We start from the raw sequence: 12,486 nt of genomic DNA on the forward strand, positions 1-12,486 counted from the left end.
TTCTCGGCTCCTGCCACCTGCTCTGCTCCAAACAGGCTCCTTTGCCTTCAGTTTAGATGCAAATTCCCCCACTCGTTGTAAAGCAAAATATTGATTTCCCTGCATCACAGGCCTGGGCCCTTGGAAGGTCCTGTGTTTTTTCATTCTCTGCAAAGGCGAAACAAGGCTCTTTGTTCTGCGAATTTCCCCAGGAACTCGGGAGGGGGAGGGAGAAATCGCCGTGGAGTGACAGAGTTGCCATAAACATAGGCAGAGAGCAGTTCTTCTCCATTTGTATTTTACATAAACACAAACCTGCTCCCTCGGAAACTGCTAATGAGCATGTAACAAGGGGGCCTCCCCGGTGCTGAGTTCTGTATTGGGTGGGGGAGCAGGAGGTGACAGGGCTTCTGGGCTCCTCAGGTGGGTTCTTGAAGCACTGGGGGGGCGAATGGGGACTCCACAGCCTCCCCTGCTCTTGGAACAGCAACTGAGCACCTCCCTCAGGAGGGCGTCCTGGATTGCATAGTGTCCCCGGGACCACGCTTGCTCGGTCCCTCCCGCCTGAGTTTCTAGCCTTCTCCCATCGCAGGCTCCGGAGGTCAGGGTGGAAGCTGTGAACCCGCCACAACTGCCCATCGCCCCACCTTCCCTAACCCTCCGCCCACGCTACGATTGTATCAACTGGGCTTTCAGCACCGTGGACAGAGCCATGGAGCCCTTCCCGAGAGCAAAAACCTGGTTAAGCCTGGGTTCTCTGAGGCCTCAGCTTGACCCTCTGTACTCCGGGCACTAGCTGCCGGGGGCTCTCCAGTCCAAGGGCCAGCTAGCGCGGCTGGCGCAGATGGCGCATGTGGAGACCGCCAGGAGCTAGGGCTCCGAATCTCCTCCCTCTGGAACGTGAGTCACCGCCCGAGCCACTTCCAATTAGCGTGATAATTAGGAGGAAAGACCCTCCTCCCCCACCCGCCACCCGGGTACACACCAGCCCCGCGGCTTCCGGAGGCTCCTGCTAAAGTTTCCTTCCCAGCTCGGGGGGAGGCAAAGGGACCTGAGCCTGGACCTTCGGGTGAGCCGCACACGGGAAGGGGCCCCCACCGGCCGACAAGCCGAGGACGCGCGATTTCCGTGACAGGGCCCCCTGCAGGGCCGCGCCGGTGGCGGCCCAGAGACCACCAGGGCTGAGTGAGGTGCCTCCGAGTCCCTCCGCCAACCTGTTCCAGGACCGCACGCCCCAGTTCCGGGAGGGGAAGTCTGCCTTAAGTCTAGCCTCAACCCTCTCGTTTAGTTTTCAGGCTTTCTGGTCCTGGCTATGCTTAATAGCAAGACGCATTATCTCCGGTGGCGTTGCCACCGCTGTGGGGAGATGGGTCTGGCGGGAACGGAGCTCCCTCTTGAAATGCCCCCCATTCCTATTTGCAAGAAACTTTCCCCTCCCGTTGCCATGGAGAGAGACGGCCGCTGCCTCCCGTTGCCATAGCAACGTGCGGGTACCGTGGACCGCAGGATTGCGGGGCTCAGAAAGTCTTTCTGCAGTTCAAATAGCCCCGCAGTTTTAGGGTCTTCTGCCTCCGAAGCTGGGACTTGGGGCTACTCCGACTAACTTCTCCCGTTAGGAACCTCGGCCAAGGTTCTCCTACTCCCAGCCGGGTCATTCTTCTTTCTATTTCGTTGCCACTTGTGTGGAATGTGGCAATTTACCCTGTGTTTTCACGAACACTATCTTTATATTCCCAGGCAGTCCGTGAAGCCCTCCTAATCATTATACCCCTTTTACAGAGTGGGGAATTGAGGCTCAGAGAGGCCAAGGTCACACCAGGCAATGGATGTGGAGTCAGATGCCAGGCCCTTTCCCCGGCCTTGCACCCGCCGGGGTGCTGGACAACCCGGCTCCCCTGCCTCGAACCCCGCCGGGACTCAGACCTGTCCCTGGGTGTAGAGGGGGCGGCGGTGAGGCGCCAGACTTGCCAGCTGCCGCGGGATGCCACGTGAGGGGCGGAGACCCTGCGGGGAAGCGATTAAAAGCTGAACGGAGCCGCAGGGGGCCGCTGCGGGGAGGGTCTTCTTGGGGCCGCCTCGCCCCGCCCCAGTCCCGCGGCGGCACCGGTTCGGGCGGCTGCTTGAAGCGCCGGGGCGTCCCGGGCATGAGTGGGGTTTGGGGGACCGGGGGGCCTCGGTGCCAGGCGGCGCTTGCGCTCCTGGCCTCGCTGTGCCGGGCCCGGCCGCCCCCTCTCGGGCTGGACGTGGAGACTTGTCGGAGCTTCGAGCTACATCCCCCAGAGAGGAGTCCTAGCGCGGCCGACTCAGGTAACGGGAAATCCGAGGACCCCTCTCTTCCTGGATTCTCACCCTGGCGGTCCTGCCTCCCAGAGCCCCGGCCCCGGGAGCCCCGGAACCTAGGCAGAGAACTCCAGCTCAGGATCCTGGATTCGAAACCAGCCCCAGCCAGTGCCCTGTTCCATCGCCCGCAGGGCAAGCGGAGAGATTTGAAAGGGGACCTGGGAGGCAGAGACTCCCCGAGCCCCCTCCCGTGTGACTCTTCGGGGATGTCGCGCAAAGCGGCGCTCCCGGGGTGCGGCGCCCCACGGGGGCCTCAGTTTCCCTAGCGTCTCTACGCTCACCCAGCGGGCAATCTGCCAGGGAAGGGGTCTGTGGAGCGACTAGGAGACCAGGGACACCCCGGCGGACGAAGTAACTCGTTTCTTGGGGGTGTCGAAGTCCCAAGGTCCGTCTGTCGGTCTGTGCGTCCCTTTGTTCTCTCAGCGAACGCGGTCTGAGCCCCCTGGTGTCAGGGAGAAACTTGGGTCTGCGGGCGGCACGAGGTCTTGGTGTCCGTACCTCTCTCCGGCTGCGAGTGGCTGTCTGCGTCTCCGCCGGGGGGCGGGGGGCGGGGGGCGGCGCGGGGGAGGGTGTCTCGGCATCCTCCCCCCGCGCCCGCCCCTATAACTCGCTCCCTCGGTCCCTCTCTGACTCACTCGGACTCGGGGCCGGTGCGCGACTGAGCCGGTGCCTCTCGCCGACTTTGCCAAGCCGGCGCCTCCTGCCCGAACCGCGCGGACTGCGCGCCAGCAGCCCCGGCGGTCGCCGAGCCCAGGCGGAAGCCCGAGCCGAGGCGAGCTCGCCGGAGCCGGTGAGTTGGGAGCCCGAGCCCCGCAGGGCCCGGGCCCGGCGCGCAACGTCGGCGTCTCTCGGGAGTCGCGACAGCGGCAATGGCGTGTCGCGCCCTGGCGGCGGGAGCCGCGGGAGGGTAGGCGGCCCGCGGGCCCGCGTATTTACTTGCGGCACCAGCGCCGTTCGGCCACGCTCGCCCGCTGCGGCCGGGCTTCTTTGTCGGAATGCCGACGTCTGGAGGGTCCTGGGCGAGAGGGAGCGTCGGGTCGCCTTCCCTCCAGGAGGAGGGGCGGAGGAGCAGTGTGAAGCCTCGAGAGGGTGAGGAGTGGGGGTGGGGAGATCCTGCAGGGACCACGGCGCCGGGCTTCCTTTGGCTCCGCAGACACCGCCTCTCCTCGTCCGCCGACCCTGACCCCGGTGGCGCTGGGCCTCGGGGTAGGCGAGGGTCGCCCCTGTGGTTCCGCACCAACGGCGCGGGAAAGGGAGGAAGGGGCCGCGAGAGGCGGGAATTTCGTCTCCACGCGCGTCTCCAGGGACCAGAAGCCAGAGACTGGAGCGGCGGTTCCTGGAGCAGGTACGGGTGGGGTAAGCTCCCCAGAGACCGCAGGTTCCAGGGCTCTGTTTTCACTTGAGGTTAAAGGTCAGAACTGTTGGCAAGCTCCTGGGTTAGAAACCGGGCCTCTGGGCGGGGTGGGGGAGGGGTAGAGGAATAGAAGGGAGGTAGTGAGTGGACCGAGGGGAGGATTGTGTGTGTGAGGGGATTGTGTGCAGCCTTGGAGGAATGGAGCGCACCTCAGCCCTGCGAGGCTTGTAGGGGGCGCTGCTCTCTCGCGGGCACTCTCCCTGGCCCTGGCAATGTTGGATCAATGGGTTGATTACTGCAGCAAAAGGGACTGAGGTTAGACCTAAAGAAGAACTTTCAGAGGATGGTACAGTGATGGATGTTGGAGACGTTAATTCTCCCTCTCGAAGAATCTCCGTGTAGAGGAGGCCCAGCAAGTGTTACTAGATTTTGGTTCTCAGGTGCCATCATCTGCTATCCCATCCCTCTTCCCGTATCTCCCAGACACACAATTTTCCCTAAGTTAGAGAGTCTCTTCCTGGCTGCCTACCCAGTTCCCTTCCATCCTTTCCTCCAACAATTCATCGCCAGTGGGGGGCCTTAATGCTGGTCCTGACTCTCAAACCCTAAAGGGGGTAATTCAGGGTGAGAACACACCTGTCGAGTTCCCCCTGGGATGGAGGCTGCTGCCCTCCTCCCCTGTCTGTCCAGAGCAGAAATGCTGCGTACTGGGAAGGGTGTGTGTGTGTGTGTGTGTGTGTGTCTAACTTTCAGATACAGGGAGGCCCTGGTGTTCTGACTCCAGAGGGACACCCTGCAGTCTGGAACGACAGGAACCTGGTGACCAGGCTGAGAGTGAGAGAAGGTTGAGGAGCAAGAGCAAGCAGCCTCTGATGAATCAGCTTGCCTTCCCTGTAGGCTGCTTGAGCTTGACTTGTCAGCCCTGGGGGACTTGAACTTTGGCTGCTGAGTCACAAGCCTCAGGAAGCACCCCTGCCCCCTGGGGTCAAGCGAGGGTGCTGAAAGGGAGGAGGAGGAGGAGGCAGAAAGAGACCCTTGATCATAGCAAAAGAAAGTGGTTGAGAGTGGCTTTGCGATCTTGGGGTTTAAGTGAGCCCAAGTCTGGGGAGATATATAGTTCGGGACCTGCATCCCAGAGCCACTGCCAGATTCTCCAGTCAGAGAAATGGGGGATCTCTTCATTTGTATTTTCATGAAAAATGCAAGTGACTAGAGGATGCCCAGTTCTCTTTAGCTCTCTGTATGTTTCCCCCTGCCTTCCTCCTACTGAAAGTCTCTAGCTCATGGGATTTGTAGTAACACCCTGAGATTCAACAACTGAGATTCAGACTCCACTGTCATTTCCTGGGACCCTCCTCTATGTCATGGTCTGTGCTAGGAATTGCACAGGAAACCTTAATCAGATCTCCTTCGCTTTCCTGACTTGAAACACCTCGAACAAACTGTCCCGGATAAAAGCAAGAAAGCAAGTTCTGTTTTACTTTAAACATTCTGAAGGTGAAGGGTCTACTATCCTCTTTAATATACAAAGCCCCTCACGCCCCGCCCACCCCGGCGAGTGGGCACTGGTAAGCGGTTCTCTTTCTTCTTCATGCTGTTTGCCTTGTGGAGATGAATGAATTTGCTCCTAGGCCAAAGTGAAGACTGTTGGGTGTGGGTAGGAGGGTTCTGGATTTGAGGTAGCAAGCAAAGGTTCAGAGGTGTTTCAAAAAAAATTCCGGAACTGCTGGGAGACCCTCAGCTGCCCTGCCCCCACCAAGCTGGAGGCCAGGAATGGTTATTCCTGGCCTTACCTGTGGCCATGAGAGGTACATACTGTTGGTTCACTTCTCTACTGACTCTGGAGATGTTCTGTGATTCATTCAGCTGGTTTGAAGTTGGCTTTCCACAGCACAGATGAGATTTTTCCTGCCTGTGATGGCAAGTTAAACGCATAGCATTTCATCAAAAGACAAATGTCCTATTTCTATAACTAATCGTTAGTCCCTCACTCCTTGCTGGCAGGAAGACATTCCGCAGATGTTGCCATCTTTGAGGAAAGGTGCAGTATAGGATCCTTTAGAACGTACATCCCTTAGACAATGTTCTGACTTTATGGTGTGTCTTGAGCTTTAAGATTCTAGAACTAGGGTAAAGTATTTAGGAGCTATAGAGCACTTAGGTTTACAGTTCTAGAAGTTTTCTTCTACTTCTGTCTGTGGGAACCTTAAGAGTGGAATGGTAAATCCATCCCCTCCATGTTCCAAGATGGAAGATGTGTTCTAACCGTTCTGTTCTTCTGTCCACAGAGTTGAGGGTATAACACAGGGCTGCAGAAAACTAGGACTAAGACTGGGGCATCTGCACCCGGCAAGGTTTCTTTAGGGCCTGGATAAGGCTGTCTGGCCTGGGAAAAAAGCAGGGTAAGGGAAAGTCTTGCCCAAGCTCCGTGGCACCCCTGCTGGTCCTGCTTAGGAAAAGAGGTCTCTGAGCACCAGAGGACTGAGTCACATTTAGGAATTTTCATCCAAGGGGATGTTGAAAGTGGAGGTGAATAGGATATCTAGCTGTGGATGCTCTGGGTACACAACACTGTCTCATGTCCCTTCTCTCTCTTGCTGATCTGTTTTTCTTGCTCCATGTGTGGGCCTGAACAGACCAAACAGACCGCTCCTCTCAGTGCTTGCATGTGTAAACAGGAAGGGGGGTGTAGAGGGAAAGAACATTTCTGGGTCTCTGTCTGCCCCTCCCCCTCATCACCCCAGCCTTGATGTCCACAACTCAGAGGGGCCCCAAGCCCTGACTAATCAGGCAGAAAGTTACAGTTACCGTCTGCCAAAATAGTAATACTAATAAATGCTAAATTAATTCCAATGCTCTGTTAGCTACAGCACTCCACATTAGTCTCCGATTTATCTCTGAATCCCCTAATGATGGTGGAAGTCGGTGCCCAGTCATAAAGCCCAGTCATAAAGCTGGTGTGGCCATAATTAGCCCGGCATTGTCTCTCCTCATCACAGCTTTTCAGGGGCATTAATTCCTTCTCTGTTTCGACTCTGCTAATTATCCCCACCGGTAGTTCAGTTCAGCCTGGATCTCTGAAAGAAGGAATGGAAGCAAAGGCTCCCTGCAACTCCCCCCAACCCTGAATTTTAATCACACCAGCTTCTAATAAATTTACAAGCCATGGCAGAGTTTATTATTAATGGACCATGTCTGTAAGGCTGGGAACAGTATAGCCTCTGTTCCCCCAACACACGCATGTGCACGCACATGTACGCACACACACATGCACACAAGCGCGCACTCTTGGGTATTTCTCAGGGACATCTGTCTCTGGACAAGGCCTTTCCAGGGGCCGCTGGTTATGGGCCCAGCACCTGGTGGGTAACTTGCAGTGTCTATACTTTTTAGGGAAGAAGAAAGAGGTGGGGGAGGAGGTTGGTCAGAATCCTAGGCTCCAGATTTCTACCCGCAGGCACAGAGGATCAGGCCAAATAGTAGAGGACATGTCCCACACTCTCCTGATTATAACAAAAAATGCCTCCCCAGCTTCCTCCAGCTTTCCCCTCAGCCCCTAGTCCCCTCAGGGGCCCGGCTCAGAAGCTCCGACTTTGGCATCAGAAGTCCCAGGTTTAAGTCCCAGCTCCTCCGTGTAACGCAATGTATCCTTGAAGAAGTTACTTAATTAATAACACCTTTAAGCTGAGTTAATTTATCTTTGAGAGTTGCATACTAATTTCTTAGGGAGGCGGTAAAGATTGAAGGAGATAATGTAAGGGGCACAGTGCTGACCAAGTAGAAAGAAATAACAAATAATATTACCGGTATTAATATGAATGATTCTGCCCAGAGTCTTTTCCCTTCCTAGACTTGGTGCTCTTCCCTCCAGGCTCTCAGGCCTCTGCATTTCTTGCCATGTGATCTCTGGGTTGTGCTTTTCTGTGTCTTGTTCTGCCTCTGAATGCGTGCTCCTGGGTCAGGTTGGTCCCTGCCCCACACAGGGCGGCCGGTAACCCATTTCCCAGGGTCTACCAGAAGCCCTGAAGCCAGCTTTCTCCAGCTTTGGGGGAAGCAGAGAAAATGGTGCTTTTCTTTTCACTTCCTCTCCCCAGTTTATCTTTTCAGGTACAATCTGTTAGCAAAAATGCCTGTTACTGTTATAAAATGGATTTTCCTGACATGGAAACCTATTAGAAAAATGGAAACAATAGCAGGTGATAAGAGCTGCTGATGAATCCTAACATTCTGGGTGGGGAGAAGGGGAGGGGGCGCCAGGCCTCCGTCTTTGGAGAAAGGAGAGATAAGAAAGCCCCGGGTTACTAATTAATAATCCAGCATTTTCCAGGGAAGGAAGGAGGCCGTGAGCCATTACCCTTGGCAAACAGTCTCACTGAAGGTGACAAACAAATTCCTGCCCTCGTGGGCTTCAGGAAGCTCTTCACTTCCCTGAGAAGAGGGGCCTGAGGTCTCTTGGATGCCTTGCCCTGTGGTCTGGTGTCCCCCTTCTCCGTCTTAGAGGGCCCAGCTTTGGGTCCGTTCTGTATTATTTGCCACCAGAAAAATAAACACATGAAGAAAAAATAGCAGCTGACCTTTGGGGAGCCCTTCTCACGGACCGGGAACAAAGCCCAAAGTCTTAGTTCATTTAATATTCATAATGACTCTATAAAGTAGAAATCTTTAGAATCCCCATGAAATCGAAGAGGAAAACCAAAGTTGGAAGAACGTTAAGTAACTTGCTCAGGTTCACACAATTAGAAATGTAGACGGATGTGCTCTATGGTCATTCTGGGGCTGGTGCTCGCCTCAGCTACCTGCCCAGGATCTGAGCACTCAGCCAAGTCTACGTCCCCTGCCAGGGCTAGAATAAAGATGTTTCACACCTAATATTGAGTAATGGACTGGACTTGCTTTTTCCAAATTTCCAAGAGAACTTTGCAAAACCATAGCATGTCCTCTCAATTGTTGATTTTTCTTCCATGATTTTCTTTTTTACTCCTTTGGCGCTCCTTCCTGTTCACCAGATGGCTGGTGATGGTCCCAACAAAACTGGACAAGTAGCAAGCAAATGAGTACTGACAGAAAAACTTGGAGATGTGAGATCTTTAATGTAGTACATATTATGTCTTGGCATGTAGCTATATGTGAAATACTTGTATACTTTCTGCTAGTAAGCTAGTTCCTTGTTTGCAATGACAAAATTAGAGTTCTGTCTATTAGTGTTCATGGCTTGCAGGTGTTCTGCCAATGAAACTTTTCCAGACGAGGGGATATTCAAGACTAGACTGGGCAGAACTAAGTGATTCTAATAGGAACAGCTAGTATTTATTTTATTTTTTTTTCCAAAGATTTTATTTGATAGAGAGATCACAAATAGGCAGAGCGGCAGGCAGAGAGAGAGGAGGAAGCAGGCTCCCTACTGAGCAGAGAGCCCGATGTGGGGCTCGATCCCAGGACCCTGGGATCATGACCTGAGCCAAAGGCAGAGGCTTAACCTACTGAGCCACCCAGGCGCCCCTTATTTTATTTTTTACTACATTCCAGGCACTGTCCTGGCACTTTTGATCTCACTGAAACCTCACAATGACCCTAGAAGGTAGATGCTCTTATTATACCCATATCACAGATGAGGAAACTGAGGCTTGAGAAATTAAGTACTTGCTAAAGTCACACAGTTTAAAGCCAGTGGAGATGAACATTAAGGGCCCCAATGTGACCCTAGGGCAGTGATTCTTACTCTCCAGGCTGAAGAGGAAATAAAGAAGGAAGAAGAAAGGGAGGAAAGGGAGGAAGAATATAGAGATGAGGGGGGGGCTTTCTCCCTTACTGGAGGGTTGCCTCTCTCTTGTCATGAAGCTAGTGCACGATAGCTGTATGGAATATGAAGAGAACTGGATCAGGACTCAAAAGGCAGCTGAGTTGCCCATCAAAATTCTGTCTGCCTCGCAGTGTTGAGGTTCAAACAAGATGAGTGGGAAAAAGGCTTTGAAGGTGACTCGTGCACCTGTGATTTGCTAGAGGGCAACATGTCCTGGTGGGTTGGTCCCAGCAGGCCTGGGGTAGGAAGGCACACATCGGAGCTGATCTGGCCCTTGGCAGAGCCCTTAGCCCATACAGGAACCTGTCCTTCCCAACCTCAGGCTATGTGGGTTGGCTGAGTTCAAGGCTGCATGTAGTGATTTTACAAGGGCAAATCCTGTATAGTCACCTTTGCCCTGGCCTAATTCTGCTCTTTACCAGCCTTACTCACTGCCTTCCATCTCTGGCAGGGGAGAATCCATGCAGGAACAGGACCCCAATCTCCGTGTAATGCCTGTGAGCGAGGTGTCCTGGAAAGAGATCGTCCAGGCAGAACAAGGGCCTCTTGGTCTTATATAACCAGTATTGAATGCTGGGTGCTGATTCCCAATAATCCATACCTCTGCCTGCTTAATCACAGCTCCCAGGGAACAACAGCAGGGGGGCAGTGGAGGGGGGGAGCACATGCACAAGCATTCACAATAGCAGCCACACAGAGGAAAACTGATTCCCTCCGCCTGCCCCCTTCCCCCACCTCTCTTTTCATTTATGAATTCAGTTTTTTGTCAGGCTGAACATTCAAATGCACTCAATGCTCTGGATTCCCCTCATTTCTCCCCCTTTCTCATTAAAATTCTAATTATTACCAGAGCAAGTAAGATGTATGATCAAAGGAAAGCAAAGTCTAGAAATACCTTTTTGTTTTAAGGTGACTCACATTGTAGATAATGCCTGCAGAACAGCTGTAAGTGAGAGCAGATGTGAGGGGCCTCGAGATGCCTGGATACCTAGAATAAGGACCCGTATATCTGTGGAAGCTTTCCTCGAGAGCCCCAGGGGCATAAGGACCTACAGAAACAGTCTCCAAATCATTTAGATAATGAACTCGTAACAGCACAAATTATTCGATTTAATGCCTCTGATATATATTTGTCCTCATGTTACATACACAGGTGGGTCGTATCGCCATTCCATGGCTTACCAGCCATAGGACCCTGGGACAGTCTCATCCTCTGTGCCTCACCTTCCTCATCTGCGAAATGGAAATAACAAATCACGCCTCTTTCACTGGAGAGTATTAAACGAGCGAATGCATAAAAAGCACTCTACCTTGGACCTCATAATGTTCAAAACTTAACTAAGTCCAAAAATAAAATGCTCTCATTTCTATTGCTACCAACTGGTATATTACAATTCTCATTTATTGTTTTTAAGGTAATAGATAAATACAAAAGCAATCTGATATTTTTCCTCTTGTGCCCCCAGGATGCACGGATACCACACCAGAGGCCTTTAGTTTAGAAGTGAGCTTAGGGTCGGCTTTCCAGATCCCTGGCAGTCTCTGGGTCAGGCGCTAATCCCACCAGCTCCTTTGGCAAGGGAGAGGCTCTGATGTCTCTGTGCAGGGGCCTGGGGTTGCGGTGGGTGGCTGAGATAGTTCATCCAGGCCAGTACCCTACATTCAGGGAGTCAGAAGGCGGTGCTAGCTCCCCAGAGAGGGTAGCTGACATTCTCACTGCCTTCCCAGGTTCCTCTGGATGGGGGACCGCTTTCCCTGGTGTCTGTGTGCTATGAGAGTACTCTGGAGTCCCCTCGGGGGGCTTGGCATCTCGGTACTACAAGCCTAGCTTAGCACCTGGTACATGCAGGTTCTCAGTAAATGAGGTTAAGAGATAATTATAGCTCTTTTATGTGCCATTCATTCATTCACTCATTCACTCATTCATTCTCATGGGCCAGTTTCTGTGCTAGGCCCTAAGTCAGACAAATATAAAAACACAGGGTTACAATAGCCTACAGTTGAATCAGGAACAAACAGGGTTGAATAGTGGAAGTACCCCCAGCCTGGGTGGTGGATATCTGGACCCTGGTCCAGGCTCTTAGTCTGACCTGTGACCCCAGGCAAGTCCCTTCTCTGGACCACTTCTTCTGTCTACAAAAGCACAACCTGACCTCAGTACTTGTAGGGTCATTTCTCACCTTAAATCCTAAGATTCCTGGGGGCACTGGGCCAGGATAATTCAGACCCTGCAAACCCACAGGTCTGCAGGGGCCACACAGGTCACAGGGAGACTGGTGAGGACACACCCCTCCAAAGGGAGCCCAGGAGCCCAGGTCCAGTGACCAAGGCATCTAGCCTCTTTCAGAGTTTCCAGAAATTTGGTGTGATGGTGATGATGGTGGTGGAATTTCTCAAATTTTCCATTGTCACCCTAGCCATGCAAGACTCCTCCGTGGGCTTGACCTTGTGCAAACCCTGGCATGTGTGCCATTAGTTTGGAGCCTTCTGACCTCTCAGAGGGAGAAGCAGCTTTGGGCTCTAAGGGTCATTCCAGAAGGGGGGTGGGGGGGGTTCTTTGCTTAATGACTTAATCATTAAGCAGACCTCTGCTTAACCATTTCTTCCAGAGGGAGGCATCCCCCATGGCTCTCTGGGATCCCGGGAATCCTGCTGGGGGGCAGGGATGGGCTGGGGGCAAGGCAGTGAGTGCCCACCTCCGCACCAACCACAACATTCAAAAATATCAGCTTTACAGCAAAGCTCTCAACTGGCCATGGGAATGGGAAAAGCCGGCTGCAGGAATCACTGTATGTAGCTTGGAAATAAGCTGTGTGGCTCCAATTCCAACTTCATCCAAGTATTTACTGAGCCTACTGTGTGCAGAGTTGAGAGTCCCAAAGAAGCCTGAGACCTAACACCTGCCTCTCATTGACTTCATGTCAGCTTGTGTTCCTTGAGCTCCGCCTCTGGGCTCCACGGTGGGGTGGGGGTGGGGGTACTGTTAGAGATGGAGTTGGCAGAGCCTCTGGTC

The 12,486-nt window shown here is 53.3% G+C and overlaps 1 protein-coding gene across 3 annotated transcripts in view; it reads left to right on the forward strand.

The window, feature by feature from the left end:
- Window positions 1–2,123: 2,123 nt before the first annotated feature.
- Window positions 2,124–12,486, forward strand: part of SYT6 (synaptotagmin 6) — a gene marked incomplete at both ends in the record, with an annotated part of 54,271 nt that continues 43,908 nt past the window's right edge. For all 3 annotated transcript variants that reach the window (XM_080802556.1, XM_080802557.1, XM_080802558.1), the window contains one exon: window positions 2,124–2,286. In XM_080802556.1, coding sequence (XP_080658682.1) covers window positions 2,124–2,286 — 163 coding nt within the window. The remainder of the gene's footprint in view (window positions 2,287–12,486) is intronic.

Source organism: Martes martes, assembly GCF_963455335.1.
Source record: "Martes martes genome assembly, chromosome: 4".
Classification (NCBI taxonomy): Eukaryota; Metazoa; Chordata; class Mammalia; order Carnivora; family Mustelidae; genus Martes; species Martes martes.